Raw genomic sequence first — 16,265 nt, 5'->3', positions numbered from 1 at the left:
CAGCACGGCCTTGGTGCCACCAGCCCTTGCCTGGCTGTGAACTCAACCAGCAGCACCCACCGGTACAGTGCTTCCCTGGGGGCCGAGCCAGCCATTCTGCCCTGCCTGGGCAGGTCTCACTTCTCCAGCCATGCCAAGGCGCCAGCCCACCCTATGGCCTAGCCGTGCTGCACAGTCAGGGTGCACAAAGGGGACGGGCTCTCACCTCACAGCCCTCCTGATTACCACATGGGCCCCTGCCCCCCCAGCCACGCAGAGCCCGTGGGACAGCTCAGGGCCTAAGGTGAGCTCTGAGAGTCTCTGGGGGGGGCTGGTCTGGTTCCTGTGTTTGTGTGCCCCAGGCTACGCTCTCAAGCCCGCTCTTCAGCAGTGACTAGTGATTTGGGGGCATCTCCATTTTCAGGGGCTCAGCCTGAGCTGTTTTTCACAAGATGGGGGCTCAGCACTTCCTGGAAAATGAGGTGTCTCAAGCTGGGGTCCCCAAAACCTGAGGGCCCCCCCTCAAAATTAAATCTCTAGCCCTTATGATTGTGACAAAACCCTCCAAAATATGACCCAAGTGTCACTGATGCTGTGAGCTCTGCCGGAGTCTGCAGAGAGACTGAAACAGCAGCTCTGAGAGGGGTGAAGTGCTCTGGTCATCTCAATGTTGTGTTACCTCTGAAACCTAATGAAGACTAGTCAAATGTCAGTACCGTTCACTAAGTTGCTGCTGCTCAAAGCCAGCCAGAAGGATGAATGGTGATCACGCGATGAGGAACTGCCCTGTGAGTGGTGGCTTGTCTGACATCATGAGTGGGCATGGCTGGGTTTGGGGGTGGCCCATGGCAGAGTGCTACCAGGTTTTACAGCCTCAATTCCATGGGGTGAGCAGACTCCAGCAACTGTGGAGGAAGGGGAGCCCGGGGCGGGGCAGGGGGCTCCCTTAGGGGGAGAGTAGCAGGGAAGAGGTGATGCCCCAGGAAAGGACAGTGCCCATGTGCTTCCTGCTGGTTCTGTTCCCCCTCAGCACGTGGCACCCAGCGACCCCAGCGACCCCCGGGTCAGTGCGAGTTAAAGAGCCAGCTGGGCCGGGGGAGGCGGCTGCAGCCTGCAGACCAGCCTCTCTGCGACTGGGCTCCTGGGGCCGACCTGTCGCCCCATCACAGCCCCCGGGCACCTTCACTGCGGGAGGGGCTGGTGCTGGCAGAGCAGGGGGTGTAGAGTGGGGCTGGTACCTGTCCCATGCTGCCCCCGTGGCAGGTCACCTGGCACTCCAGCCTCCAGGGGATTTCAGCCTAGCGCTGGGTTCTCACCCCTCCAGTCAGTACTTGGGGGCAGCCCCACTGAGCCTGCCCATTGGCCCTGTGTGTCCCCGCCAGGGGCTCCCCGCTCTCCAGTCCAGCCGCAGCAGCAGGTGGCGGGCAGCAGCAGCTCAGAGCTGGCCGGGGCCCGTGGGGTTGGCTGGCGAGGAGGCCTGGGTGGTGCAGGCGTTACCACTGCAGCCTGGCGCCGGGGTCCTGTCCTGGCCAAACAGAGGAGAGATGGGGCAGTTAGTGCCCAGGCCTCGCTGCACGGCCCCACCCCAGGGCACAGGGCATGGTGAACAGCCAGGAAGAGGCCCGTGGGGTGGCTCAGGCAGGCTGCTGTGCCCAGCTCCCTCAAGGAACGCCCAGAGCCAGCAAGGGCAGGGAGAGCCCATCCGGCCTGGTCTCTGGGCACTGGCTTGCGAGGTGCCACGCGGCTCCATCTGTGATGGGCAGAAACACAATGTGTGACAGCAGCTGCAGCGCAAGGGGGCTGGGGCGGGCAGGGCACCAGCCATCCCTGCCCAGCAGGGCTCATGGCCCCCTTCTCCGGGGTCTCCCCTTGAGGCCTGTGCTAATTTCACACTCACTCCAGCCTCCCCTGGTAGCAAGGGTCCCTGTGGGGGTCTCTCGCGCTGCACGCACAGGATCTCTGCTGAGCTTTAATTCAGCGTAGGGGGAGGTGCCCCTGGGTACTCCCTCACTGCCCTTGAGCCTGGAGATGCCCAGTCACAGCGGAGGCGGTGGACTCTAGTGGTGAGAGCAGGGTGCTGGGACTCCTGGGTCCTATGTCCTGCTTTGCCCTGCCTTGCTGTATGATATGGTGAGTCGCTTCCCCCGTGCCCATGGATGAGGGCACCTCTTGGCCTGGGGAAGGGAGAGCCCTGGCAGGAGCAGGGCAGGGTCATAGCGAGGGGCCGGGATGGTACCTGATCGAATTTCCGGGCGCTGTACATCTCATTCTTGTTCAGGAAGGTCAGTAAGATCCAGTCGCAGAGGAATGAGCCCTGGGGAGCAGGAGAGCTGGGTTAGTGCCCGAGGGAGGCCCATGCCAAGCACCCTGGGCACGACATACTCACCACTCCCACTGAGGTCAGCGCCGTGGCCAGGTTAATGATGGTGGGGATCAGGCTGAACTTCCCTGCCTAGGCAGAAAAACAGAGCTGTCAGCACCACGTTCATCAGCCCCTGCCACCCGTTCCCCGCGGCTTAGGGTTGCCAACTTTGTAATACAGTATCTAAAAACCTGGCACTCCTCACCGCCTCTACCCCGTCCCTTCCCCCTGGGCCTTGCCCCGCCTTGTCCCCCCCCATGCCCCTTCCCTACCCCTTCCTCCTGAGGCCCCACCCCCTCTTTCCCCCTCCCACTGTCACTCGCTGCTCTTTCCCTCTCCCCCATCCCTGCATGGCTGGGGAGGGACCTGTCTGCAGAGCCGGGGCTGGGAGCTGCAGCTGCCCAATGCAGGTAGGAGGCAGCCCCAGCGATGACCCGGCTCCTCTCCACCTCCCTCACCAGCAGTAACCGGACTTTGGGTGTCCAGTCAGTAGATCTGACTGGACACCAACAGGTCCCCTACCAGACATCTGGCCACCCTACTCGTGAATGTCAGCAACTCGGCCCAGCCTGGCATCACAGGGTCCCTGCAGTGCCAGGCCCAGTGCAAGGGAGGGGGCACTGGGCAGGGTCCCGCAGTGCCAGTGCAGGGGAGGGGGCGCTGGGCAGGGTCCCTGCAGAGCCAGACCCAGTGTGGGGGAGGGGGCGCTGGGGAGGGTCCCGCAGTGCCAGGCCCAGTGGGGGGGAGGGGGTGCTGGGCAGGGTCCCTGCAGAGTCAGGCCCAGTGCAGGGGAAAGGGGTGCTGGGCAGGGTTCTCTTCCCACCTGGCCATGCACAATAACGTCGATGCGGATCCCGTAGGCCTTGATCAGGCTCCGCGTGTTCGTCCCATTGCAGTTGTAATATTTGGCAAACCTGTGCAGGAGAGAGCGGGGATGAGGGGCAGTCAGAGCGGAGTGGCCAGGCCCGAGAGCAGGGGTGTTGCAGGGCCCTGGGGCTCACCGCCCCAGAGGAACAGGGGGACAGGTCACCTGTAGTTGTAGCCAGAAGACACCTGAATCCTCTTGGGATCCAGCCTGTGGAAGGAATAGCTGGGGTTGCACGCAGAGTCGGGCAGGTCCAGGTTACAGTTCCAGTTTATGATCACCCCGATAACGCCGCCCTGCAGGAGACAGAGAGCAGGGCAGGACCAACACACCTCTAGCAGGACCTCAAGCCGCCCTGGGCAGCACCCGGGGTCCTGACTTCCAGCCTGTTGCTCCCCCCACCCCCCCAGACCTCCTTGCATCTCAGAGCTTCCCTCTCTGCTCCCCGTATCTCCCTGCTGCCCGTCCGGCCAGACGCTTTCCCTCCTGCTCGCCCGGCAGGGCCCACCCAGCACCGGAGGGCAGCCGCCGGGCTCCGGGAGCTGCCTGCCAGCCCAGCTCAGCCCAGCGCCCGGCAGGCTCATGCTGAGGCGAGGGAAGCGCGAAGGAGCTGGCTATCCAGGCCCAGGGGGCGTGTGTGGAGGGGACTCAGAAAGCGAGCGTGTGGCTCTGGGGTCAGAGGGGACCCAGCGGCTGACCACTGCCCAGTAGGGGGCATCCTGAGAAGAGAGGCCAGGATGGCACAAGGCTCTGGGGAGTGGCAGAGAATGGCCAGTGGGCCAAAGGGCATTCACCTGCCAGGCCCTCCTGCAGCAGCTGGTGCCCCCTGCAGGTACCCGGGCAGTGCTGGGCGCAGGGCGGTCAGCCAGATTGAGCGACATGCTGGGCTCCGCACAGAGCTGCCTGCAGGCCTGTGCTGCCTGTCTGACGGCTTCCCAGCAGCCCGCCACAGGGTCTCTGCCGGCCAGGAACTTCCTGCCATGGCGCCTGCTCAAGTCCCCCAGACCCTGAACACTCCTGTGCAGGAGGCAAGAGCAGCAGCAGGACGGAGGGGAGGGATAGCTCAGTGGTTTGAGCATTGGCCTGCTAATCCCAGGGTTGTGAGTTCAATCCCTGAGGGGGCCATTTAGGGGATTGGGGCAAAAATTGGGGATTGGTCCTGCTTTGAGCAGGGGGTGGGACTAGATGACCTCCTGAGGTCCCTTCCAACCCTGATATTCTCTGGGCCTGAGCTGGAGCCTTCCTTTGGGGGAGACCTGAGAGCCATGTCCCTGAGAGAACCCAGCCCAACCAGAGACCCTGCAGTGGCCACACCTGGCCAGAGACTGTCACCAGGTGAGGGTCCCCCCTCCCCTCACAGCGTACCTGGTCAGCCAGCGCGGTGAAGTTCTCTCCTGCCTGCTCCACAATGGAGCCCAGCCGGAAGATGGGGCAGTACAGGTCAGTGGTCTCGTTGAAGGTGCAGTCTTTGAGGTAGCCGTTCTTATCGTCCTTCACGTTCCCTCTGAGGAGACACGCCGAGAGCTGCTGAGTATCTCACCCGCCATGTACATGAACAAACCCAGACCCCCATGGGACCCACAGCTGCTAATACCTGTGCACACTCACAAACACAGGGTTGCCAACTTTCTAATTGCTGAAAACCGAACACCCTTGCCCCACCCCATGTCCCACCTCTTCCCCTGAGGCCCCTCCCTCACTTACTGCTCTCCCCCCTTCCTCCTTCGCTTGCTCTCCACCTCCCCCTCCTTGCTCGCTCCCCCCTCTCCCGGGACTCACCTGCTGCCTGCAGAGCCAGGCTGGGAGGAGCTGATGTGGAGCCTGCCCAATCGGGGCACAGCGAGGCAGGGAGTGGACAGGATTCCCCCCACCCCTGCGGCCAGCGCCAGCACCTACCACTCTGCCGGAGCGGCTGGAGCCGGGTTCTCTCACTCAGCAGTTGAGAAGAGAGCAGCTGCCCCAGGCTCCAACCGCAGCTGCTGCTCTAACTGCAGGTAACCGCACTTTTAGCATCCAATCAGCTGTGCTGACTGGACACTGCCAGGTTCCCTTTTCGACCGGTCAAAAACTGGCCACCTGGCAACCCTAAAATACACCCCCCTGCAGATGCACAAACACAGAGCTACAGAGCCATTTGCACACACACACGCTCACCCCCATGCACACACACACCCCCACAGCCGTGCTCTACAGACTCATCTCTAGCATGTGCTGGTCTGCGGTGCCCTGGCCCAACCACAATGGCAGCAATGGTCAACCTGGCATCATTCAGCCAGCTGACCAGGCCCTGCAGACACAAACCACACACCTCCTCACACACCCCCAGAGCAGCACCCAGGCAATGTCTCCCCCCGGTGCCCATGCGCCAGTGTTCTCGTTCCCTCCTCCCCGTCCCGGCTCTGTTCCTGACCAGCACAGCCTGTTAACCCTCCCCCAAGGGGGGCGGTTGGTGTGAGACCATGGGGGGCACAGCCACTCGCTGGTCACTGCTGAGCCATACTTGGAGAATCCGAAGCGGGGGAAGTGGATGTTGTTCTTGATCAGGACGGTGAACTGCGCGGCCATCTTCCCCAGGGACTCACTGGCGAGGCCAGAAACAAGTGTCAGCTCTTCACTGGGCAGGGAGTTCCTCCTCCCCCAAGCCCCAGGCATCATCCTCCCCACCCCCACAAGTGACGGCCCCCATCTACAACCAAAACCCCATCACCCCAAAGCATGTGGAGGTCCCTTCTTCACCATGAGGGTGCTGTGTCTCCCCCACTGTTGACACCCCTCTTTCCTGGTGCTAACTCACCCCTGATGAGAAGGGGGGGGTCCTGCCTCTCCCCAGGCTAGCACCCCCTCCCTGCCCAGCTCTGTCCCCCTCTGGGGTGTCCCACTGGAGCTGGGTGCTGGGGTGAGGGTTAGGTGGCATCCCAGGGCAGGAGAAGGGCTGAGGGGCTCCCAGCTGTGCCTCCTTCCCAGGGGCCATGAACATCCCCCTGTCTGTAGGTCCCCCTGCACTCCCAGCAGCCCCTTCTCTACCTGACCGTGTGTCCGTCTTCCACTGGACACCAGGCGGAGACCTCGCAGGTCTTCCCCGGCCCGCTGTAATAGGGGACGCAGCGCCCCGTCCTTTCTCCTACAGGGACAGACAGACAGATGGACTGAGAGCGCGTCCCCTGGGGGTGGCAGGCCCCGCCCTCCCTCTGGCTCTGTGGCAGCTGAATGCCAGTGTCCAGCTGTCCCTGACCCGTGCCCATGCCGCCATCCCAGCTGCCAGCCAGCACTGTTCACTCACCGTTCCCCAGCATGTCCATCTCCCCAGCCACACAGTCGCTGTCAGAGCTGCAGGCGGCGTCAGGGACCTCCAGGCTCTGCAGGGGCAGAAACCAAGGTGTCACCGGGAGAGGGGAGTGTGACGCTCTGTACCTCAGGGGAACACCCAGCACCCCCATGTTCATCCTTGTAAAATGATTGTGTGGTATCCAATGCAAAGTTTGTCATGTCGGGTGTCTTCGGAAGGCTCATGATGCACTGAGCATGGTTGTTCGAGTGATGTTATAGTAATTGTTACAGTAAAGTTATAGGTTATAATTTCATGTATATAGTTATGAGGCTAAAAATGTGTCCTCATGGCATAAAGCAAACCCAGGCAAAAACTCTCCAAGAGCAGAGGGGCAGTTCACACCTCATCAGGGCATGGATGGGACAAACCCAGCCCAGCCTCACAGGAACAATGGACACCGGCTTAGGACGCAACAAAAGAATCTGTTAGACTCTCGAGGGAGTCACCCCTCTTCCTTTGGGCAGTTTGGGACTGCGATGAGGTAATAATGCTCACCTGACTCTGAAGGAGGTGGGCGGGGGGCAAAGCCATGAGGGAAGAAAGGATATGATAAAAGGGAGAGATGTTTGCCATGCTCTCTCTCTTCCACCTACATCTACAGACACCACCACCACCAAGTGACTGAAGCGCTGATCAAAGGAGAGAGCCTGGCTGAAAAGCAACCAGCCAGCCTGTGGTGAGAAGAATCTAAGTTTTTAAGGACATTGAAAGTGTTAAGCTCAGCTTAGAATGCGTTTTGCTTTTATTTCATTTGACCAAATCTGACTTGTTATGTTTTGTCTTATAATCACTTAAATCTACCTTTATAGTTAATAAATCTGTTTGTTTATTCTACCTGAAACAGCACATTTGGTTTGCAGTGTGTCAGAGACTCCCCTTGGGAGAACAAGCCTGGTACATATCAATTTCTTCGTTAAACTGACGAACTTATATAAGCTTGCTGTGTCCAGCGGGCATAACTGGACACTGCAAGACGGAGGTTCCCAGGGTTGTGTCTGGGACTGGAGATATTGGCTAGTGTCATTTGCTTGCAAGCAGCTGGGAGCAGCTGACATGCCAGAGGCTGTGCGTGAACAGCCCAGGAGTGGGGTTCTCACAGCAGAGCAGGGTAAGTCTGGCTCCCAGAGTCAAGGATTGGGGTGGCCTAGGAGATCACTGGTCCAGACAACACCAGTGGGGAACGTCACAGAAAGGGACCTCTGGGGCCCTGCAAAGAGGGCAGAGCTGCGGGAGGGGAGCGATGGGACTGAGCCAGTCCCCCTACCCAGCACCCTCCCTCTCACCTCCACCTCAGCCACCCCCTGCAGCCTGGGATGCCCCTCGCATTGGGTGACCTCTGCCCCCCGCACTCTCTATTATGCCAGCAGCAGGGAGCTGAGCAAGATCAGCCCAGACCCAGGTGTGGAAATGGGGCAAAGCCGAGCAGAACGCCTGGGCGACGGGACCCAAAGAGGCCAAGTTCTGGCTGAAAGACACACCACAGCTCCCATCCCCTGCAACTGGCATTGCTCCCTCTCCCGGCCTGGGGGCTGGTCTAGGTACCATACCAGCCACTGTGCTCCTGCTTGTCAATCACCCTTGGCCCGGAGGCTGTGGGCGTTATGCAGCCAGCTGGCTGGGCAGGGCCGGGGAGGCAGCAATCCCTGGTGCAGCTCTGCGGGCAGGGACCAAGGGCTCCAGAGGCTTTGTCTGCACTAGATGCCCTCAAAGCAAGTTAAAAAAGTCTGGATTGGATGAATGGACTAGAAGGTTGATAGAAAGCTGGCTAGATTCTCGGGCTCAACAGGTAGTGATCAATGGCTCCATGTCTAGTTGGCAGCCAGTATCTAGCGGAGTGCCCCAAGGGTCGGTCCTGGGGTCGGTTTTGTTCAACATCTTTATTAATGATCTGGATGATGGGATTAATTGCACCCTCAGCAAGTTCGCAGATGACACTAAAATGCGGGGAGAGGTATATATGCTGGAGGGTAGGGATAGGGTCCAGAGTGACCTAGACAAATTGGAGGATTGGGCCTAAAGAAATCTGATGAGGTTCAACAAGGACAAGTGCAGAGTCCTGCACTTAGGACGGAAGAACCCCATGCACCGGTACAGGCTGAGGACCGACTGGCTAAGCAGCAGTTCTGCAGAAAAGGACCTGGGGATTACAGTGGACGAGAAGCTGGATATGAGTCAGCAGTGTGCCCTTGTTGCCAAGAAGGCCAACGGCATATTGGGCTGTATTAGTGGGAGCATTGCCAGCAGATCGAGGGAAGTGATTATTCCCCTCTATTCGGCACTGGTGAGGCACATCTGGAGTACTGTGCCCAGTTTTGGGCCCCCCACTACAGAAGGGATGTGGACAAATTGAAGAGAGTCCAGCGGAGGGCAACGAAAATGATTAGGGGGCTGGGGCACATGACTTACGAGGAGAGGCTGAGGGAACTGGGCTTATTTAGTCTGCAGAAGAGAAGAGTGAGGGGGGATTTGATAGCATCCTTCAACTACCTGAAGGGGGGTTCCAAAGAGGATGGAGCTCAGCTGTTCTCAGTGGTAGCAGACGACAGAACAAGGAGTAATGGTCTCAAGTTGCAGTGGGGGAGGTCTAGGTTGGATATTAGGAAACACTATTTCACTAGGAGGGTGGTGAAACACTGGAATGGGTTACCTAGGGAGGTGGTGGAATCTCCATCCTTAGAGGTTTTTAAGGTCAGGCTTGACAAAGCCCTGGCTGGGATGATTTAATTGGGGATTGGTCCTGCTTTGAGCAGGGGGTTGGACTAGATGACCTCCTGAGGTCCCTTCCAACCCTGAGATTCTATGATTCTATGAAAGTGCTGCTCATGGGAATGTGGGTCTGGGGCTGTCATGGGCCAACTGAAAACATGCCCCAGTCCCCCATACCCAGCCTCCTTCCTCTGCATCATTTCGCTGCTCCCAGCCAGCCAGGCCCCCTGCCTCCATCCCCCACCCATGCCCTCCACACAGCCCAGTCTGTCTCTCTCACCTCGGGGCAGGTCTCCAGAGTCTGGGAGTGGGTGACTTCCACCCGGGTGAGGATGCTGAACACGCTGCCGCCCTGCAGAGCCGACAGGGAGAGAGAGACGTTTTCCATGGAGCCCCCCACCCCTGTTTCCCCACTGGGGTGCCCTGCTGGATCTGGAATGAGTGAGATCGCTGGAGAGAGCCCTGCAGCGCTGGAGGGCATCCGCCCGGCCAGCCTCAGCCAGCAAGAGAGCAACCAGCTGCCTCTCCTTACTCCAAAGCAAGGGAGGGCTCGTAAATCCTGCCCCCCGCCTGGGCCAGTCCCTTCACCACTTCCCATCCAGGAGCCACGCTGGGCTGGCCCCATGGCACATGGTTCTAGGGGCTCGCGGGGGCTTGCTGGGAGTGGGAAGGGCTCCCTATGGCAACCAGGCAAGTCAGCGCAGACACGGGGATTGGCACAGCGCAGGGAGCCCTGGGGGTGCAATGGCGGGGGGGTTGCAGGGACGGGCGCTCTGTGCAGGCTCCAGCTCCGTGCAGGGCTCAGCGGGGGCCCTGGGGGCGCAGTGGCGGGGGGGTTGCAGGGACGGGCGCTCTGTGCAGGCTCCAGCTCCGTGCAGGGCTCAGCGGGGGCCCTGGGGGCGCAGTGGCGGGGGGGTTGCAGGGACGGGCGCTCTGTGCAGGCTCCAGCTCCGTGCAGGGCTCAGCGGGGGCCCTGGGGGCGCAATGGCGGGGGGGTTGCAGGGACGGGCGCTCTGTGCAGGCTCCAGCTCCGTGCAGGGCTCAGCGGGGGCCCTGGGGGCGCAATGGCGGGGGGGTTGCAGGGACGGGCGCTCTGTGCAGGCTCCAGCTCCGTGCAGGGCTCAGCGGGGGCCCTGGGGGCGCAATGGCGGGGGGGTTGCAGGGACGGGCGCTCTGTGCAGGCTCCAGCTCCGTGCAGGGCTCAGCGGGGGCCCTGGGGGCGCAATGGCGGGGGGGTTGCAGGGACGGGCGCTCTGTGCAGGCTCCAGCTCCGTGCAGGGCTCAGCGGGGGCCCTGGGGGCCCAATGGCGGGGGGGTTGCAGGGACGGGCGCTCTGTGCAGGCTCCAGCTCCGTGCAGGGCTCAGCGGGGGCCCTGGGGGCGCAATGGTGGGGGGGTTGCAGGGACGGGCGCTCTGTGCAGGCTCCAGCTCCGTGCAGGGCTCAGCGGGGGCCCTGGGGGCGCAGTGGTGGGGGGGTTGCAGGGACGGGCGCTCTGTGCAGGCTCCAGCTCCGTGCAGGGCTCAGCGGGGGCCCTGGGGGCGCAATGGCGGGGGGGTTGCAGGGACGGGCGCTCTGTGCAGGCTCCAGCTCCGTGCAGGGCTCAGCGGGGGCCCTGGGGGCGCAATGGCGGGGGGGTTGCAGGGACGGGCGCTCTGTGCAGGCTCCAGCTCCGTGCAGGGCTCAGCGGGGGCCCTGGGGGCGCAATGGTGGGGGGGTTGCAGGGACGGGCGCTCTGTGCAGGCTCCAGCTCCGTGCAGGGCTCAGCGGGGGCCCTGGGGGCGCAATGGTGGGGGGGTTGCAGGGACGGGCGCTCTGTGCAGGCTCCAGCTCCGTGCAGGGCTCAGCGGGGGCCCTGGGGGCGCAATGGTGGGGGGGTTGCAGGGACGGGCGCTCTGTGCAGGCTCCAGCTCCGTGCAGGGCTCAGCGGGGGCCCTGGGGGCGCAATGGTGGGGGGGTTGCAGGGACGGGCGCTCTGTGCAGGCTCCAGCTCCGTGCAGGGCTCAGCGGGGGCCCTGGGGGCGCAATGGTGGGGGGGTTGCAGGGACGGGCGCTCTGTGCAGGCTCCAGCTCCGTGCAGGGCTCAGCGGGGGCCCTGGGGGCGCAATGGTGGGGGGGTTGCAGGGACGGGCGCTCTGTGCAGGCTCCAGCTCCGTGCAGGGCTCAGCGGGGGCCCTGGGGGTGCAATGGTGGGGGGGTTGCAGGGACGGGTGCTCTGTGCAGGCTCCAGCTCCGTGCAGGGCTCAGCGGGGGCCCTGGGGGCGCTGGTCATATGTCGGCAACGTGCTGTTATTAGCACTGGCACACAGCATTGGCACAGCCAGCGTTAGCGAGGTGCCCAGAGCAGCCCCCCCCCTCGCCTGTCTGGGGGCTGTCACAGTCTGGTTGCTTCCAGGGGGACCTGGCACCAGGCAGGAGCTCTTACAGCCTGTGTGGGAGTGGGCGAGTTTGTGGGGGAGGGGCAGTGCTTTGGCTTCCCAGACGGGAGTGGGGGGGCCACATCAAAGCCTTGTGGGGTGCATGGGGGAGGGGCAGCGTCACTGCCTTGCCTGGCAGGGGGAGGGGGGTCGTGTCAGGGCCTCCCAGAAAGGGGGGCAGATCACAGCCTTGCGGGGCACGGAGGGGGCAGCGTCACAGCCTTGCCGGGGGGCGGGGGAGGCGGGTGGTAGTGTCAGGGCCTCGCAGAAGGGGGGGGCAGATCACAGCCTTGCCAGGGGGGGTGGGGTGGTAGTGTCAGGGCCTCGCAGAAGCGGGGGGCAGATCACAGCCTTGCCAGGGGGGGTGGGGTGGTAGTGTCAGGGCCTCGCAGAAGGGGGGGCAGATCACAGCCTTCCAGGGCATGGGGGGGGCAGCGTCACAGCCTCACCTCGGCAGGTTTGACGTACTCCTCCACGTCCCAGACCCTGTTGTGCGAGCGGGCGACGCCCTTGACCTTGGTGACCACGGAGCTCTCGGGGCCCGTCTCGCTCTCCTGGTAGCCCTTCTGGATGATGAACACGTACCTGGGGGGCAGGGGAGCCATCAGGGACATACATCCCCAGCAGCAACGTATCCCCCCACCTCTGCCTGCCCTATGGCTGGGGAATCCAAAACACAAGGGCTTCTCCCCCTCCCCGGCAACGTGCCACCCCCATGCTCCCTGCACCGCTGCATTATCCACTCCCCCGCCCTAAGCCTTGTTGGTGCCAGGCAGCTCCTGGGAGCCAGCCCCTGGGAGCCAGCCCCTTCCCATCACAGGTCCCGGCCCACACCAAGGGCGTCGGGGGCCTGGGAGCACCAGGAAGTAGCAGGCAGTGACAGGAGGCCAGCGGAAGCCAGTGAGGGGGCCGAGAGAACCTGGGGAGAAGGGGAGCATGGACGGCTGTGTGGGGAGTGGTGATGGGCTTAGGGAGAGCGGGGCAGAGAGAAGCCAGGAAAGGGGGTGGCTGGGGACTCCGGGGAGCTGGTCTGTCGGTGTTGGGGGTTCCTGCACACACCCACCAGGGCTCATCCGTCTGGGTGAGGCTCATGCATGTGACAGGTCTGTCTCCACGGCCTGCAGGGCAGGTGAAATCCCTGGTCTTTGCAGATAGACCCTCTAGCCTAGGGCGAGGAGCCGGCCTGCAAGCCAGGGGACCACGGCTCTAGCCTCGGCTATTTACTAACTGCTGTTAGTGCTTCTGTGACCTTCATAACCCTCATTATTAACCGAGCCCTCAGGCCCCGACCTGGCCACTCACCCATGTCACAGCTCCAGGGAGTGAAAGGCGCAACGGTCCCATCAGGTCGGGACAAAATCCAGGTCTCGCTAGGACGGGGGAAAGTCTCACCCCTTTGCCACAGTGCCTTACAGAGGTAATGTGACAATTTATGTGCTTGATTGGGCTGTGTGTAACTGTTAGCCCTGGGATTCTTACTCTGGGCCCTACAAACCAGTATGTAACTACCCTGCCCATCCCATATTGCTAAATGGGTGGAGGGGCCTGGCTGGATCTCACCTAGCTGGGAGGGGGTCCCGGAGGGGTCCTGGCATAGAAAAGGGAGTCCCAGTGCAGGATCTTTGGGGCCAGAGACAGCTCCAGGAACTAGGCCAGGGCAGGGATTCACACTGTAAACACCTCCAGACCAGTGCGGGCTGCGTTTGACTGATCCAGGGCCTGGAACTTTTCATAGATTCCCAGGCCAGATGGGACCCTATGGCACCGATTGAGAGACGCTGCATGAATCTGCTCCTACAGCCAGGAACAGGATCCTGGAATCCTGCTACCGACCACCTCTCAAATAGCAGGTGTGTTGGGTCCCCCTCAGGCCCTGGCCTACTGGTTGCATTCAATAGCTGGCTAGACAGCAAGCATCGTTCTGGGTAGTGTAACAGTTAGTGCTTCTTCAGGCCGGGATGTCTCAAGGCCCTGCTAGCGAAGCCTTTCGCCTGCAGGTCACCAGAAATCCTGGATCGCTCAGCCGGGGTTCAGACTTATTTCCAGCTAACAGATGCTGGGTGGTGCCTCTTGGAGCGGAGGTGGGTGGGTCTCTGTTCCAGAACCCCTGTCACACACTCCCAGCCCTGCTTTGCGCTGGTGAGCAGACTCGGCAGAGAGGCTGAGAAGTGCACTGGCCATGGGCTGAACTATGCCACAAGGCAATCGTTTCCGGATCAGCTGAGCGGTGTGTGCGACTGTCCTCCTGGGAGATCTCATTCACCAGCATGTGCGCGCGTGACATGGGGGGTGGGAAAGAGGAGAGCGATTGGGTGTGGGGAAGGAGAGTGCATGGGATGGGAGAGCTTTTAGTGGAAAGGGAAGTGAGGATGGGCAGAGTTCAGAGAGAGTGGGACTGGGGGATGTGAGAGAGGGGAATGGTCCGGGATGAAAAGAGGGAGAAGAAAAGAAACTGGAAAGTTAAAGGAGGGAGGAAGAGACCACAACATAGACAGGACAGTAGGAGAAAATGACTATTAAACAATCTAGAAAAAGGAGATTGAGAGGGCACTGGAGTGTGAGAGACAGAGCAGAGCAAAGGAAAGAGGGGAAAAGGAAAAAGAACTAATCCTTTTACTACATTTGTACTAGAGTCAGACAATATTTTTTGCCAAAAAACCCCAAACCCACGCACGTTTTTATTTGAGTCAAAATTCCCCCGGGGGGGGGGAGGCGGCGGAAGGGGTATGCAAACCAAAAAATGTTTGGTGAAAAGCTTTGCTTTTTGGAAAAGATGCTCAGTTTTTGATTTTCCAAAGGCAAAAAAAAGTTTTTGATTTTCCCAAAACTGATTTGTTTTTTACGAGAAATGATTTTTGAAACCTGTACATTTTTATCAAAAATGTTTTGATCAAATGGAAAATGTTCCGGTTTGGATTGTCATTGAGAGGAAGAAAACAAAACATGCTAATGGGAAACTAAAACCCCCAAAGTCTCCTGCAAACCATAATTGCCTTTTATTCACCAGCTCTCATATTTCCGGAGTCGGAAAGGGTAGGTGCAAAGTGATGCAAGATTTAACCATATTGAAAAGGGCTGGTGCTAGCAATGTGCCCAGGGCGGACTGGCTACGCTGCCCCTTCTGCCTTGTCTCTTCTGTGTTGAATAAAACACTCCCTGTTGTTCCCTCCACCACACACACACACCCCCACTCTTTTTCTCTGGTTGCACCTATGTGGCTCACCCAGCTAACAAAGTACCTGCTGCAGGACCCTGTCCTAATCCCAGACCCCCCCCCATGTCATTGTGGGGCCAGCAGGACGCTCATGGTAGTGGGGCTGGACAGAACCTGGCATCCCCTCCCTCCTGCATCTAACCACACTCTGTCTCTTCCTTGTTATGGGGCGAACTGATGCCTCAACAGCACAGGAAAGGATTGAACAGCAATCCTTGGGCCTGATCCTTCTCTGGTGTAAATCAGCAAATGGCTCCAATGCAGCAGAGGATCCAGCCCCCCACTCAGTTCTCTGTGCAGGTGCTGAGGCTGGCGTTCCTCTGCCTGCCCCCTCAGCTCTCCCCACCCCATCTCTCCCAGACCCACACGCTGGCTCAGCCAGGGACCTACCAGATGAAGTAGAGCAGGATCAGCAGCTGCACCCCTCTGTACATGATGCCGAGGTTGCGGTTCTTCACCACGATCACTTTGGGGGTCTCGTAGTTCCAGAACTCCCAGAAGCAACGCCGGCAGCCCACGGCCCCGGGCCGCCTCGCCGGGGGCTCCTCCATCCGCAGGGGGAGGATCTAGGGAAGCCTCTGGGCTGAGATGGGATCTCCACTCCCTTGCCTTATACTGGGAGAACTGGGAGGGTCCCAGTCCTACAGCAGCAACAGCCTCTCTGTATTGGTTTATTCTGGGATCTCCACGGCTCCTGCCTGCTCTGAAGCTGCCGTTATACTGGTTTATACTGGGATCTCCTTTCTCTCCGTCTGCAGGTTCATGCTCTGAGCCTCACTGATGGTAGCAGCACCTCCCATCTCCTGCCTCTCTCTGACGAGGGCACGGTATGGACTGGTCATCCTCAGCTCCAGACCAGGCAGCTGGACTAAAGGAATCAATCCCCTGGGGTGCCTGCAGCTGCCCATCTCTGCAGCACTGATGCCCCCTTGTGGCCAGAGTAGATATTCCTGCTCCACACCAGCCGCAGGTTTCAGAGTAGCAGCCGTGTTAGTCTGTATCCGCAAAAAGAACAGGAGGACTTGTGGCACCTTAGAGACTAACAAATTTATTAGATCATAAGCTTTCGTGGGCTACAGCCCACTTCATCGGATGCACAGAATGGAACATAGAGTAAGAAGATATAGATATACATACAGAGAACATGAAAAGGTGGAGTAAGAGGCTAATTAATTAAGATGAGCTATTATCAGCAGGAGAAAAAAAACTTTTGAAGGGATAATCAAGATGGCCCGTTTCAGACAATTGACAAGAAGGTGTGAGGATACTTAATGTGGGGAAATAGAGTCAATATGTGTAATGACCCAGTCACTCCCAGTCTCTATTCAAACCCAAGTTAATGGTATCTAGTTTGCATATTAATTCAAGCTCAGCAGTTTCTTGTTGGAGTCTGTTA

The 16,265-nt window shown here is 60.2% G+C and overlaps 1 protein-coding gene across 1 annotated transcript; it reads right to left on the bottom strand.

Annotated features, from left to right (window-relative positions):
- Positions 1 to 1,490: 1,490 nt before the first annotated feature.
- On the bottom strand, positions 1,491 to 15,318 carry LOC141999287 (P2X purinoceptor 2-like). The gene is made up of 13 exons (XM_074972544.1): positions 15,260 to 15,318; positions 12,105 to 12,240; positions 9,521 to 9,592; positions 6,487 to 6,562; positions 6,231 to 6,327; positions 5,707 to 5,787; positions 4,572 to 4,710; positions 3,372 to 3,502; positions 3,165 to 3,255; positions 2,708 to 2,732; positions 2,366 to 2,431; positions 2,216 to 2,293; positions 1,491 to 1,504 (listed from the first exon to the last, which is right to left on the bottom strand). The coding sequence occupies exons 1-11, from the start codon at positions 15,301 to 15,303 to the stop codon at positions 2,397 to 2,399; spliced, it is 927 nt and encodes a 308-aa protein (XP_074828645.1). The 5' UTR covers positions 15,304 to 15,318; the 3' UTR covers positions 1,491 to 1,504; positions 2,216 to 2,293; positions 2,366 to 2,396.
- Positions 15,319 to 16,265: the final 947 nt, after the last annotated feature.

Source organism: Natator depressus, chromosome 15, assembly GCF_965152275.1.
Source record: "Natator depressus isolate rNatDep1 chromosome 15, rNatDep2.hap1, whole genome shotgun sequence".
Classification (NCBI taxonomy): Eukaryota; Metazoa; Chordata; order Testudines; family Cheloniidae; genus Natator; species Natator depressus.
Note: the sequence above shows the minus strand (reverse complement) of the source record. Positions and strands in the feature narration are given on the sequence as shown.

Bases quoted from the DNA above. Each gene is read 5' to 3' on its own strand.
- LOC141999287 (XM_074972544.1), bottom strand. From the start codon at position 15,303: ATGTACAGAGGGGTGCAGCTGCTGATCCTGCTCTACTTCATCTG. The intron at 3,503-4,571 runs GTACGCTGTGAG...TGTCTCCTGCAG, and splicing joins TCACCGCGCTGGCTGACCAG to GGCGGCGTTATCGGGGTGAT. The intron at 2,432-2,707 runs GTCCCTCCCCAG...TTTTCTGCCTAG, and splicing joins AGCCCCGGCTCTGCAGACAG to GCAGGGAAGTTCAGCCTGAT.